This window comes from Dendrobates tinctorius, unplaced genomic scaffold (assembly GCF_039654945.1).
Source record: "Dendrobates tinctorius isolate UK_male_01 unplaced genomic scaffold, ASM3965494v1 ptg000070l, whole genome shotgun sequence".
Taxonomy (NCBI): domain Eukaryota; kingdom Metazoa; phylum Chordata; class Amphibia; order Anura; family Dendrobatidae; genus Dendrobates; species Dendrobates tinctorius.
In genome coordinates, this window is record NW_027361738.1 from 85,686,544 (window position 1) to 85,702,586 (window position 16,043).

A 16,043-nucleotide genomic window follows, 5' to 3' on the forward strand; every position below is an offset into this window, starting at 1 on the left:
TATTATAGTAGTTACATTCTTGTACGTAGGAGCAGTATTATAGTAGTTATATTCTTGTACATAGGGGCAGTATTATAGTAGTTATATTCTTGTACATAGGGGCAATATTATAGTAATTATATTCTTGTACATAGGAGCAGTATTATAGTAGTTACATTCTTGTACATAGGGGCAGTATTATAGTAGTTATATTCTTGTACAAAGGGGGCAGTATTATAGTAGTTATATTCTTGTACATAGAGGCAGTATTATAGTAGTTATATTCTTGTACATAGGAGCAGTATTATAGTAGTTATATTCTTGTACATAGGAGCAGTATTATAGTAGTTACATTCTTGTACATAGGGGCAGTATTATAGTAGTTATATTCTTGTACAAAGGGGGCAGTATTATAGTAGTTATATTCTTGTACATAGGGGCAGTATTATAGTAGTTATATTTTTGTACATAGGGAGCAGTATTATAGCAGTTATATTCTTGTACATAGGTGCAGTATTATAGTATATTCTTGTACAAAGGGATAGTATTATAGTAGTTATATTCTTGTACATAGGTGCAAGTATTATAGTAGTTATATTCTTGTACAAAGGGGCAGTATTATAGTAGTTATATTCTTGTACATAGGATCAGTATTATAGTATATTCTTGTACGTAGGAGCAGTATTATAGTAGTTACATTCTTGTACATAGGAGCAGTATTATAGTATATTCTTGTACATAGGGGCAGTATTATAGTAGTTACATTCTTGTACGTAGGAGCAGTATTATAGTAGTTATATTCTTGTACATAGGAGCAGTATTATAGTAGTTATATTCTTGTACATAGGAGCAGTATTATAGTAGTTATATTCTTGTACATAGGAGCAGTATTATAGTAGTTATATTCTTGTACATAGGGAGCAGTATTATAGTATATTCTTGTACAAAGGGATAGTATTATAGTAGTTATATTCTTGTACATAGGGAGCAGTATTATAGTATATTCTTGTACAAAGGGGCAGTATTATAGTAGTTATATTCTTGTACATTGGAGCAGTATTATAGTATATTCTTGTACATAGGGGCAGTATTATAGTAGTTACATTCTTGTACGTAGGAGCAGTATTATAGTAGTTATATTCTTGTACATAGGGGCAGTATTATAGTAGTTATATTCTTGTACATAGGAGCAGTATTATAGTAGTTATATTCTTGTACATAGGAGCAGTATTATAGTAGTTATATTCTTGTACATAGGAGGCAGTATTATAGTAGTTATATTCTTGTACATAGGGGCAGTATTATAGTAGTTATATTCTTGTACAAAGGGGGCAGTATTATAGTAGTTATATTCTTGTACATAGGGGCAGTATTATAGTAGTTGTATTCTTGTACATAGGAGCAGTATTATAGTAGTTATATTCTTGTACATAGGAGCAGTATTATAGTAGTTATATTCTTGTACATAGGAGGCAGTATTATAGTAGTTATATTCTTGTACATAGGGGCAGTATTATAGTAGTTATATTCTTGTACATAGGAGCAGTATTATAGTAGTTATATTCTTGTACATAGGAAGCAGTATTATAGCAGTTATATTCTTGTACATAGGAGCAGTATTATAGTATATTCTTGTACAAAGGGATAGTATTATAGTAGTTATATTCTTGTACAAAGGGGCAGTATTATAGTAGTTATATTCTTGTACATAGGAGCAGTATTATAGTATATTCTTGTACATAGGGGCAGTATTATAGTAGTTACATTCTTGTACGTAGGAGCAGTATTATAGTAGTTATATTCTTGTACATAGGGGCAGTATTATAGTAGTTATATTATTTTAGATATTATCACTATAATAACTGTATTCTTGCATATAGGTGCAATAAAAATATACTTTTCTTACAATCTGAAGTAAAGATTCTGAAGAATAAGTGGATATGAGGATTCACACAAGAAATTTCACTTTTGTTTCTTTATTTTCTTTCCTTTAGGTCATTTAGACATTCGTGTTCTAACCGATCACCTTCATCATCGTCTGACATGACGCGGCTTGTTACTCTTTAGACATTATAGTTGGGGTCACTTAGTGCAATGAACCGCACTGACGACAGCAGAGAAAAAAAAAAAGCCGTCTGGTTTGTACAATATCCATCAAGCTCCATTTCTTCACTTTGCTCCGTCAGTCTCCAGAATTTGAACTTTTCATTATCATACATTAAAAGCATCGAGAACAACAAATCTCATTCGGAGTTTTTTTAAATTAAATTTTTTTCTCGTCTCAGAAGTTTTAGCTTTTCTGCCCGGTATCTTCAACTACATCAAACTGCGTTTTGGACTTTGTGGCTTCTTGCATCAGGTCATGTAATTGTCCGATCTGCTCCTCATTGAACCAATCCAGTTTATCTTCCGTCAGGGGAACGCCGTAGTGTCCGTTGGCTTCCGAATGTTGGATCCCGTGTTTGGCTTGCTCCCATAGCATTGCGGCATAGCCCTGGAGAATACAAGAAGGACCCATGATGTTAGAAAAACCCCAAAACATGAAAAATCTAAGCAGGAAAAACAAAAAGATGGAGACGGTTACTTAAGTCCATGGGAGCTAAAAACACACGAGTAAAGGTCCCTCGCACAACCGGTTATTGTTTCAACTTTTGTCAAAAAAAGTTTTATGACCGATGTGATGTGGCGGGGGGGGGGGACAGCGTAAAGGTGACTCTTCAAGAGTTTCCCACTCCTGGAATAAGCCTTGGTGCCAATCTGGACCACATACAAAAGAGGGATGAGTAATGGAAAATGTCTGGGCACGATATGGCAGCACTATTTATATTTAGAGGTATACTTTATGATCTTATAATGGGACAGGGATAAACCGGGAGACATGCCTATGTGGAAGATCCTTACACCAAATGTCTACTTACTGCAGCGACACTCCGCCACGTGACCACTACTTTTTAGCTTGTTAAAAGGAATGACAGTAGGATTTTGCTATGTAATCTGATGTAGAGGCAGAGACCCTGATGCCAGCGATGTATCACTTAGTTTACTGGATGCAGCAGTTGTGATAGAATCACAGTTTTCGCTGCTGCAGATCTAGCAGAGCTCAGAATGCTGAGCTGTGTATAACCCCGCCCACACCACTGATTGGCTGCTTCCTGTGTAAAATGTATCAGTGCTGGGGACATGTTGGACCAGCAGGCACGAGACACCTTGTCCTGTAGTGATAATCTCCTGCTGATAAAACACTGATTGTTTTTCGGTTTCAATATACAGTCTAGTAAGTGACATTGCTGAAATCAGGGTCTCTGCCCCATACATCAGACTGCTCTCAGATTACATTGAATAAACCTGCTGATATGGGCACCTTTGGAGGGAATCTATTCTTTTCGACTGACACCAATCTCTCATGTAGATTTGCAGACTCCAGATTAATACATTGTAGCAAACGAGAGATTTTGTGCAGTGCCTGCGGATGCGTTTATCTCACAGAACATTGCCCAGACCTGGTAAAACTTCTCAGCTGTGAGAGCAGGACGAGCTATGAGCAGGTTCACAGCCTCAGAAAGGAAATACCAGCGTTTCCATTCACTGACAGCAATCAGAGATCTTGAAAATGATGAAGAATTTAAACATTAAATAGATTCGTAAGACGCAGGACTTCTACGTGTTATTACCTACAACTGAAAAATCCCATGAGGAACAAACCTGGCAATGGAGAACACTAGCCGGCAGTCAGAGCAATGGTAAAGGCAGCGCTGCTTATTTAGAGGGTATGTCCATTTTTTAAAGAAAGTTTCTTACACTGACTTTAAACCACTTTTTTATTGGGAAAACTGATTTATTTTTTCCAATTTAAAAATATATATATATATATATATATATATATATATATATATATTCATTAGTCCCGATACTCTGTGCTGCTTATGTAGTACAGTGCGTCATCTCAGTCTAGGAGGCCTGTTAGACCCCAGGATCTAATAGGCTATGGCAGATTTGGAGGGAGGCCATTATTAGACTCCGGGTGCCATAGCATCTTGAGGGTGAGCAAAGAGCTGACCGATGGAGCACTCTCCCTCTGTAACTGATCAGATGGCTGTCACTACTATGAGATCGATCTGAGAGGTCTGAGTACAGTGACTGAAGCCATCTTTGGTTGCATCAAATCCCAGATCACACAGTGGCATCCGACATGTCGATTATCAATGGCGTTCCGCTAAGAGCATCAGATAACGGGGCCGCCTCTCCTGGGTGTCCGAGTCTCAACGCAGCAGCATTATTTTACATACCTGCCTATAACTTTTGCACAGTAGCATGTATACATCAATAAGTTTAGGAAAAAAATGATAGAACGGAAAGAAAAAAATCAATTTTTGAAAACTTTTCTTTTATTTTTTCACATTGCAAATGAAACCAAACTTGGAAAAAACATTTCTTTAAAAAATTTAAAAAAAGAAAAGGCATTATAAAATGGCTGTATGGAAAAGAAAGTGCTACATAAATTATTTGCTAGCTCAAGGAAATAGAAAGTTAGAGCCGGTAAACCATTATGTGGTCAAAACAACACTAAAAATCATACGGTTTCTATCTAAACATTGCTGGATTCCTTATTGCACTGCGCCTTTTATTTGACTAGTTTTTGGTGTTCTTCGCTCGTTTATGTTTCGCACTAAATTCTTTTCATTTGCGCCTTTTTTTTAAAGTCTTTTCTATGTGTTCACTTCTTTTTTTTATGTTCCTCGTTCTGAATGACGTTTGGAGTTTATTGATGTTTTTGGCTAATTCATCAATTGCAAATTTTAAAAAAGTTGCCATATCCTTGCGCAAATTTTGATTTCATGTACAACAGAAATTTTGCAAATATTGCAAGATTTTAGTAGAACATTTTCTCTAAAAGGCGCAAAAAAGGTAAAAGAGACAAAAATGAAATGCATCTTTGATTTTGCAGAAAATTCATGAGTTATTCTGAAGCGTTTGGTGCAAAAAAAGTGAATGAAAACCATAAAAAACAGAGAAGTGACTTCTAAAAACCTATAAATGATGTACGCTATATTAGAAAATTGGAAAACTTTTCATTTCTACAGAGATGAAACTTTGTTAACCTAAAATCCACTCTCATTACACTCGCTTTTAAGATCTCTGCTTGCTACCATTCAACAGAAGCCCTCATAGTTACCGTCAGGGGATAATAACCCCTACTGGACATGTCATGGACACGCAGGATCAGGACTCTTAAAGGTACAGTAATCTTGTAATGATCCGTGCACCCGTGTGTACATCATATGATCCGGACAGGTTTTTATCTAGTGGCAGAAACTATTAAAAATTACCTATATTTTGTGGATCCCCAATGACCCCTAAAGACCATGCATTTTTGTATTGGAATTTGGTGAAATGCTAAAAAAAAAAGGGGACAAAAATTGTGATTCCAGCTGCAGATAATGTGGCACTGTAATTGAAGCATCAGTTAGCCAGGACAGAATAATATTAGGAGGAAGGTCATCCTGGCTGCAAATCACTCACGTTTCAGAGGTGAAGGCCAAAAACTCGGAAGCAGGAAATCAATGGAGGTAAAGCGATCGTTCAGGCAGCAATTAAAGCAATTAGTAGCCAGCAGAATGAAGATGGCCCACTAAATGCACACTGGGAGTGCGGTGCTATTCACTGACGATGGCGGAGGAGGCATTCATCAATGGCAGGTCACCCCCTCCTGCACGCGGTCGCACTGCCTGGCTCATACCCCAATCCGACCCGTGCTTGTAATGAAAGCTAATGGCCATCCACAATTCATACACTAAGCAGGTAGAGCGCGAGTGGAAGCCAGAGTTCCGCGGCTCTTTTTCTGTGCCAGCCTGGAACTCGAGCTGAATACTTACCAGCTTTTGGCACTTCACGTGCCACGCGGACCAGCCACGAGGACTGCACAAAACATGGTCTCAATACATATCAAAGTCATGATGGCAGAACCCAACGAAACCAGTGGGAGCAGCCTACTATCTAATGTGCATGAAGGTCCACATTCTACCCCAACAGATAAAGTCAGGGGGAAAGAAGAATTGGGCATTGTTGAATGCCAGGAGACAAGCTGCCGCCAGCGGTGTCCGGTCGAACCAAGTTTGCATGTGTATAGGAGACTAGTGAGCGATAATTGTGGCGAAACAAGTGTTTGGCTCATCGATATCTAAAGCCTATGGCCACCTTAAGTCAGAATGGTGAGCAGGTCTGAACTGTAAAAGAGGGAATCCCAAGAGCGGACATACCCCTCTGAGAGGTCTATAACACTAATATGATATATACACAAGGGTGGTCTTCATGGGACAATCCTGACGGGCCTTCAATTTTAATCCTTCTGCATTCATTACAAGACTTGTCGAAAAATGAATGGGACTCAGGAGCATATAGACAAGGGTGGTCTTCATGGGAGAAGCCTGACGGACCTTCTAGTTTAATCCCTCCGTATTCATTACAAGCTTGTCGAAAAATGAATGGGACTCATGGGAGCATATAGACAAGGGTGGTCTTCATGGGACAAGCCTGATGGGCCTTCTAGTTTAATCCCTCTGGATTCACTACAAGAATTGGCCAAAAAAGAATGGGACTCATAGTAGCAAAGTAAGGGGTTGGCTGCCCCAGGCCAACTAAGACAGTGAGGTCCACCTAGATCCCCAAGAGAGCGCCACTCTTAACCATATTGGGGTTTAGTGCAAGCCATTATAATCAAAGCCTGCAGTAGATCAGTGAGCCAAGGGCTACCTGCTCTACCACTGTTTCATAAGCCTCAAGCAGCAATTGGTCTTCGCTCTATAGTCTGGTGAGGTCACTCATTGAACCTCAATGAGACAGCGCAAGCACGTGGGGAGCACTAAGGAAGCATTATTTCATTTTTTGAGGGACACTCAGTGTGCATTATTACTTTTAGGGGATACTCTGGGGCATTATTAATTGCTAAGGAAGCACTCTATGGGCATTATTACTTTTGGAATCCATTATTATGTGTTAAAGGGTGCTATTACATTTTATAGCACAGTCAGGACAATGTTAATTGACAGTCTGGTCTGCAGAACAGGCATTTAGGTCTACAAAGAGAAGGATTCTTAATTATATTTCGTTAAACTTGTCGCCCAGTTTATCAGACAACCACTGCATCCTGTCAGCGGTGGCTGGTCTCCTAAGCAAGAAGCACAGCACTTACAAGTTCTTTTTTTTACAGAACTTGCAAACGCTGCTCTGAAAGTCACCTGATCGTTGAATCTGGCCAGATTCAGTAAAACTGCATTTTTCCGGGGGAGGATTAGGTAAAGCTGCCCCTGCCTGCAGCATTGGAAAGCACAGTTTGGGTTAGAAGCGTAGCCACGCCACCAGCCTCAGCTGTCAATCATCACGAGAGCACTGTCCTCCGTCAGGCAGAAAGTTGAGAAGTTGGGAAGAGTAGTGCTCCTGAATATAGTAGATACAACAACCTTAAGAGGCTGCTCTAAGAATGAATAGGATCCTACTGACCCGAGTGTTATCAGTGGTAGCAAAGGCCGCGGGGTTCCTACTGAATAAAATAGGAAATCTATGGCAAATTTCCAAATGAAGAGCTGAACTTTGCATATACTTACTCCTTAATTACATCCTTATATGCTAATAAGGTTTGTAATTAGTGGGATTCTGCAAATCGGGTGACCTTATTAGCTACGGTCACTCGACCAGTGACAATCTCTGAACACTCATGTGGCCGAAAGCAGAGTATTACATGAATTCAATGGATGGCTCCTCGGCACTGGCACCTCGACAGATTGTGATCACTGTTACTGGTGTTCTTCAGGCGCTTCAGAGGCAGCCACTTAGCAGTCTCCTGCCCGATCCTTTGCGAAGCATTTCTTCATGTTTGATTCAATATTACATTTGCAGAGGGTCTTCACGTTCCAGGCATGGAGTACAGCCGGTAACGGCCCATCGGAGGACCGCCGTTGCGACAAAATACTCAACAGCCTAAATACCCCAGGACAAATGTGAGCTCATTTCCATTTTTCATACACTATTACAATCTGATTTTTATGGGGAAAAAAAGGGATGATTCCTCGGAGGGTCACTTACTTTACTTTAATTTATGATAAACATTTTGGAACAGATTGGTTCCCATTGACTTAGGAGGCTGGGGAGGTAGAACAGAAAGAAGCCGTGTGGATCGGTAATACCACGACTGCATGCCGAGAAAATATGACGGGAAAGAAGCCGCTCGGCAATTACACATGAAACTCCTGAAAGCGGCCCGTATGCCCATCCTCCATAATAACCCTCAGGATAATTAAGTCACTTTATCACAGCCGCGAGACAACAGCACAAACACGGCCCAGACAGAGGTGTAGGATTGTTTTCCTCTTAAATGCTTTTAATCCTAATGGCTGTTCCTCTCTAATTGGATAATGCAATTTGTCAGAATCAATGCTGACATATTTCATTTTTTTTCTTGGTACCGAACCAAAAAAACTTAACTATTCAATAGGGTTCTCCGTTTTGGTCATTTCCTTATGACTGGAATAATCTCACAAAAATGCAATAATCAGAGTTTCCATGCCTATTCAAATCAATGGGCTGTCTGTTCCATGCATTAACAATCCAGGTCCTCCAGAGGGTGAGACGCTCTTTGAAGCTAATGTCCATTTTATTATTAGAAGAAGGTCTTAAATGTGAATATCCCCTTTATTATCACCTAATTTAGGTATATGAAAAAGGGTTTTCTAGATAACCCCTTCCAATATCCACTTCTGAAGTTCTGCGGAAAGGTGAGTACTGTTGACTATATGGCTCCACATTTTGGAAGCTACCACCTCGCTTAACCTTCCTACACTCCCTTCTGTAGTGATTAGGCTCGGGAAAACACTCTGCCTGATCATAGAGGACTGTGCAGCCAGTTAGCTACAGCTGCACAGTCCTCTCTTACCCCTCTATACAGCCATCTCTACATTCAGAACAGGAAGGAAGGGAGCTGAATAGTGTTGGGCAGATTGATTCTCGGGACTCGGCCAAGTGAGTGCTCTGACTGTGACCACTGGATGGGAGCTGTGCAAATCTCTTACCTTCCGGGATTCCTGGCTCGGCTTTTGATTAGCTTGGTTGGCACAATGTAATCGGTGCGTCATCCCGCAATGATGTTGCACCAGTCCAGCCAATCAAAAGTCAGGCTGGGGATTTTGCAAAGTTAAGTGATTTGCAGAGCTCCCATAGAGCAGTCATAAAGCACTGAGGGATCTTTAAACTAAAGGGCCTGTCACGCTAAGCGATATCGCTAGCAATATCGCTATTACGTCACTGATTTTGTGACGTTATAGCGATATTGCTAGCGATATCTCTATGTGTGATACTTACCTCCGACCGGCTCCCCCGCTGTCCGTCTCTGATCGCGTGAGAACGTCCTGGACCGTTTCTCGTCGTCAGCTTCCTGCTGGGCTTCCTGTGGCGCCGACGAGCGACGCGTGGACGCGGGCGGAAGGACGTCTTCATCGCCTCATCTGACAGGTAAGTAGCGACCCCCGACCCCTGCGATGTCGCTGGTGAGATCTGCCTGTGTGGCAGCTCACTAGCAACCACTTAGAGATGCACCAGCGATCCTGACTGTGTCATATCGCTGGTCGGGATCGCTGGTGCATCGCTAAGTGTGCCAGTACCTTAACTCTTCTATAACAACAGACCACAAGGAAGATTAACATTATACTCTTTACCTTCCGAGACTACCAGATATCTTAAAGGGAACCAGGCTTGGCTGATATGAGATAAGACGACCACCTTTTAGCCCTGATATACTGCATTCTAATAAGCTGTATATAAGCCCCCAATCCGGCCTGCAACAAAACAAAAAGAGCTTTTATTATACTCACCTACAGGGTGGTCAGGACCGAGGGGCGTCGCTGGTCTTGGTCCGGCGCCTCCCTTATTCTTGCGTTGCCGTCCTCCTTCTGTGCTTCATGTTGATGGCGCGTCATACGTCACCCACACAGTCTCCTCGGCATTGAGCTCCTTCACAAGTGTACTTTTCTGTCTTGACCAGGGCAGAGCAAAAATACTGCAAAGGGCATGCGTCGGGTCTCTTTGACCCTTCCCAGGGTCTACGTTCTGCAGTACCTTTCTCTGCCCTCGACAGGGTGGAGAAGTACGACTGCGTAGGAGCACGATGTGTGGATGACGTAGGATGCGCCATCCACATGAAGTATGGCATCGCAAAAAAAAAGGGAGGCACTGGGACAATACAGCGACGTCCGTCGGACCCGACCTGCCTGTAGGTGAGTATAATAAAAGCTCTTTTTCTTGTCTAGCACACCGGATTGGGGACAGATATACAGCATACTAAATACTGTATATCAGGGCTGAAAGATGGTGGTCTTGTCTCATATGCGACAAATTTGGTGACAGGTTCCCTTTAAAATAAACCCTTTACTGAATTACACCTCTAAGGCTGCTGACATTAAGGGGTTTGCACCAGCGATCAGCTATCCCTGTCATCATTCTAGAAACCTGAAATTAACCCCTTTATTGCTCTAGAAGACAAGGGATGCAGAAGGTAACCTCTTCACTACTATGGACCAACAATGAACCTTTTTATCGCCTTAGACCACCAGGGATGTAGACAATAACCTCATTAATAAGCATGCTGATCACATATGCATCATGGCTTATGTTCATAATCCAGACTGGGGAGCACGTGTCAAGACACAGGCTCCGTCATTTCAGTCAGGTATGTTTTACCCTAAAACAGTACAATGTGGGGACGGTGGACCCTGCCGCAAGGGTGACTAGTCCAAAAGGCCGATCCCCGGGGGATTCTCCTCCCCTGTTCCTTTGAGTGACAGCTAACGCATATAGAGAGAGACCTACCCCTCAACGGGAGAAGTAGCCGGGGACTGGCTTTATTGGACTAGTCATTCATTCGGAATGGCCAACCGCAGAATCTCAAAGTAAAAGATACGTGGCTGAAATGATAAAACCTGATGTCCAAACTATGGGATGTCAGGTTCTGTCATGTCCCATGATTAAGGCTACTTTCACACATCAGGTTTTCGGCGTCAGGCGCGATCCGGCGTCGTGCCGGAATGCCGGATCCGGCAAATGTTTTGTAAAACCTGAAGTGCCGGATTCGGTTTTCTGCCGGATCCGTCTTGTTCTTGACAGACAAAACCGGATCCGTCTCATCCGGTTCATCCGTTTTTCTATCCGTTTTTCAACGGATTACGCCGGATCCGGTTTTTAAAATTGACCCTTGTGGCCTTCCGAACGGGATTGGCTACTGGAAAACTAGATATAGAGTGTTCCTACAGCCCTTCTTTGACAGGTTGTAGAGAAGAAAGTGCAGGTTGGAGAGAAGAGCAAGTTACTGGCGAAGATGGATGTTGTTATTGGAAATATTACCACTAGAAGTTCTGTGACGGTTTCAGGGACAATTTTCCACTATACTTTATGTCACCTCAAGGCAGAGTACACTGGGATGACAGAGTGTGAGAGATTTTTTCCCTAAACTTGTGTACCTTCTGGACCAACAGTATATACCTTTGCCAACCAAAGTTGGCTATCTTGTCATGGTCTTACTATTTTTACCTTTAGGCCACAGGTGTGTACCTGGTTGTGTTTTATGCAAAGTATTTCACCTTTTAACAAAAGTTGTGTACATTGGTAGGAAATCACCAACAATAAACACAACTTTTTCGGTGAAATACTTTGCTTCAAACACAACCAGGAACACAACTGTGGCAAAAAGCTAAAATTTACCCACAGTTATACCTGGTTTTGAATACCTTTTTACCTTTGAAATACCCTGTATTTAACCTTTTTTTAAAACATAGTTCGCCGCAGAAAGAAATGACAGACAACCATTGTGAAACGATAATTTAACTTTTATTTAAATTTTTTTTTTTTTTGTAAAATGTTTTTAAAGTGCAAAAAACTTTTTTAATAAAGGTTTTAAACCCAATGGGCATTTTTATTACAAAAAACACACATTACAATTCTGTGTACTGTGGGGTGGAAATACTGCTGGAGGGGCTGCGGGACACTTCGACACTGGGTGTGTGGAGAGAGGACTGGGATTGTGGTGGGGAAGGAACAGTTAGAGGTGAAGGTGTGGAAAAAGCTACAGAATGGGTGGACATGTGGGAGGCAGAAGAGGTGGTGGGTGGTGGAGTGGAGGGTTGGGCAGGGACTGTAGGAGCAGATGATGTTGATGGAAAGTTGTATGGGGAAGGAGTTTGGTACGGGGAAGGAGTTTGGTACGGGGAAGGAGTTTGGTACGGGGCAGGTTGCTGGAAGTGGGGAGATGTCTGGTACTGGGGAGGTTGCTGGTACTGGGCAGGTTGCTGGTATGTAGTAGGAGGGGGAGGATGGAAAGTGGCTGGAGGGGGTGCAGATGTAATAGGAGGGGGAGGATGGAAAGTGGCTGGAGGGGGTGCAGATGTAATAGGAGGGGGAGGATGGAAAGTGGCTGGAGGGGGTGCAGGTGGAGGAACTACAGTGGTGGGAGGTGGAGGTTGGGAGGTAACCTGCTGTAGAGCACCGTGGCACGAATGCATTACATGCATCTGCTGGGTAGGAGATAGTGTTGCCATGCACTCCACAACAGACCTGAAAAAGGTGTGGTTTGGCGAAGATCTTGCTTCTGAATGCATGGTTTGCAGAAGTGTCTTCACCTCCAGAATGCTGGAGTTGATCTGCTGAAAGCCTGCGGAGATTTGCTCTGACAAGACTTTGAGACAGTTCTGGAAAGATGCATTCAGATGCAAGAACTCTGGCGCATAACTCTTTTCCTGACCCCTCTGCCGCTGCCGCCCAGTACCCGCAGGTGTACTAGAGGTGGCAGGGGCAGAAGGGTGGGGTAAAGGGAAAGCGATCTCCTCACCAGCAGCTTCATGTAATGTAGGCGGCCACGATGCTCCTGTGCTGGTGGATGGGACAGATGGGTCGAATGTGTGGGAAGGCTGGGAAGGTGCAGATGTACCGGGGCGGTCGAAGTGTCCCTCGGTGCCGGTCTCCTCAGGGATCGCCTCAGAAGGGTCCAGTCGTGCAGGCTCCCGAGTGCTGCTCACCGTGCTGTGGAATAAAGAGAAAAAAAAAACAATTAAAATACTGACATGGTATGGCCCTGGCTGAAAAAAAAAAAGTTACATCTAACATTTTTCTTCACATGTGGTGTGTAATATTTACCTTCTGGTGAGCATTGTTTCCCGGAGGAACGACAGGGCTTGTGCGTACTTGTACTTGCTCCTGCGTCCTCCAGATCCACTCGGGGCCCGCATCTCTTTATTGAACTCCTTCTTGAAACGATCCCTCACAGACCGCCACCGATTCACAATTCTGTTCCCTGAAACGAGAAAGGAGTGGTTAGTATACAACATCAGTGTTTCCCAAACTCCAGTCCTCATGGTCCCCAGGGGTCATGTTTTCAGGATTTCCATAGTAAATAGAAATCCTGAACACCTGATCCGTGGGGACCACGAGGACTGGAGTTCGGGAAACACTGGTTTACATCAAGCAACCGTTACTGTATATACTTACGCTCTGTAATCTGGGCCCGAACATCGAGGTCCTCCCAGCGGCCCACAAGGAGCGAACAGATTTCCTCCCAGAGTCGTCGGGTAACGATCAGGTCAGCGTGGCGGCGGTCAGCCATATTCCAGAGCGGCTCCCTTTCTCTGACGAGATCGATGAGGCGGTCCACATCAATCCCTCCATCCTCAACGTCAGAGTCGGGAGCACGCTGTGAAGGCTGTTAAAGAAAAAGACAAAAATAACATAATTAGCCTCCACAAAAGAAATGAAATAAAAAGTGCAAAAAAACAAAGCAAAAATATTTATACTTACACGCTGGTGACCGCCGCGTTGCTGTCGCCGACGACCCTGGGAGGCACTGCGAGGACCTCTTGGCCAAGCACCAGATTGGGAAGACTAGAGAAGAAAACAAAAAATGTTATGTCTTTGGATGTAGGCATTTGTTTGCTGTGTGTGGTCTGCAGAACATTGTCTTCTATGTGTTGTGTGTAGTGTGATGTTGTGTTTCTGTGTTTGATGCAAAAAACTTACCAATTGTGAGCCCACTCCAAGCGTCTGTCCACCCCTTCCTTCTTCTTCTGGGAGCTCCTCTTCATCTTGTGATTCCTGTTTTGAAATAAAAGGCCATGAATAGACATATATTACAGAGATGATGGATTTTGGAAATAAAAACTTACCGTCAAACGCTGACGATGCGAGGGAGGGCTCCCAGAAGATGATGTGCTGTCCTGTTGATGGCCAGACTCCATGGCTGTGGGTATTGCTGCTGCCAGTGATGCCATTTCTGCTGCTGCTGCTGCTGCTGCATCTCTTTGGCGGCTGTGGAATAAAGAGAAACAAAGGGCCAATGAATATCTTGATATTCCATGGCCCTAGTTTGGAGGAATGGGGGATTTGATAATTACCGTCTCTCATCTGCTTCTGGACTCCCCTCCCGTTCAGCATGCTGCTCCATTTGGGGTGGTGCTGATGGTGCTGCTGCTGCAGATGTCTGCTGCCTTCTCCTGCTCCTGGTTCTTGGCTTGGGTGGCATGTTGGGTGTGGCTGTGGGTCCCACTGTCTTGCTTTTATATATGTCTTGTGGGCAGAGCTACTGAGCATGCTCAGACCAAAAAAAACGGATCCGGCCACCGGATCCGGCTTTCGCCGGATCCGGCGCATTGCGGCGCTCATAGGCTTTCATTGTGTGAAAAAGCCGGACGCGCCGGATCCGGCGTGTCCGGCTTTTTCGCCGGAGACAAAAAACGTTACAGTAGATGTTTTTTCCAGAAGCCGGATCGCGACACATTGCGACACATTGCCGGATCCGGCGAAAACCGGATGAAACGCATGGCCATCCGGCGCGATCCGGCGCAAATGCAAGTCAATGGGGGGGAAACCGGATCCGGCATTGCATTTCGCTGGATCCGGTTTCTGTCAAAAGCGCCGGATCGCGCCTGACGGCGAAAACCTGATGTGTGAAAGAGGCCTTAGAGTCATACAGACTGTACTGCATTTAATTATATTGTTATTTTTTTATTGCTGTGTATAGATCTGTCCCTTTTAGAGGTTGTCTCCTCCCCCCTCGCATGTGAGTCTCATTTCTGTAACCCCTCCCTTCTTCTACATCTTTGAGTCTATCTCCATCTTGGAGACACACGTTTTGTAGCGCTCTGTATAGGGAAAGTCTCTTTTTACCTACTGTAACTGTGCATTATGCAAGGATTCGGCTGAGAATAAACCTTCTACTGGACCCTTCAAACGTGCTCTTTTCCAGTCGAGTTAAGCTATCTGCTGACATCACTAAACATGAGTAATGGTAACCAGACGCCATGGGATGGCAGTCTAAGCGCCCAACACTTGCAGTTTGGCCATGGAGGCAGAATAGGTTCCCTTTAAGCTTTATACACATAAAACAACATAAAGGGGAACATCTCAGGACAATTTTGCTACTAAAACTAGAGGTACAGCTGTATAGTTTCTACTGTATCAATAAAAGTGATACTGGTCTTATAGTAATCCGATGTGCCAGGGCTGAGAAATCAACTTTTCAAGCCACATGCAAATTAGCCTGGAAGTGCGTCGGGCGCCTGTCGATGCAGCCGAAGCGCTTCCAAAATAATTAATTTGCATGTGGCACCAAAGCTTGATATCTCAGCGCTGGCACATCGGATTACTACAAGACAGATATCATTTTTATTGTAGCCCTAGAACCTATACAGCCGTAATCTCAAGCTTCAGTAGTAAAAGTGTCCTGACCGGTTCCTTTTAAGATCTTTGCTACAAAGAAGCAAGTTTTCAGGTAGAAAAGAGACTCATAACTCGATTTTATTTTTCCTTTTTTTCTGGGAGAAACTAGTTAAAACTAGAAGGAATCGATGGATTGTGATTTAATAACCCCCCCCCCCGTGCTGAGCGGGAAGGTACAAGGCGCAGTCAGAGAATTGCCGGCTTCAGGCATTACGGGACATAATATAGACTCATTGGAAGCGATTTTCGGGATTTGCTGCTCGCGCACAATGATGGAGTTGATACAAAGGAGACGGACTGCTTGTGCGGTTTTCTGCTTC

General features: G+C 43.3%; 1 protein-coding gene across 1 annotated transcript in view; it reads right to left on the reverse strand.

The window, feature by feature from the left end:
- Nucleotides 1-1,939: 1,939 nt before the first annotated feature.
- SDHAF3 (succinate dehydrogenase complex assembly factor 3) overlaps nt 1,940-16,043 on the reverse strand; it is a 36,519-nt gene continuing 22,415 nt past the window's right edge. Inside the window, exon 3 of the mRNA XM_073582082.1 lies at nt 1,940-2,473. Coding sequence (XP_073438183.1) covers nt 2,270-2,473 — 204 coding nt within the window. The 3' untranslated portion in view covers nt 1,940-2,269. The remainder of the gene's footprint in view (nt 2,474-16,043) is intronic.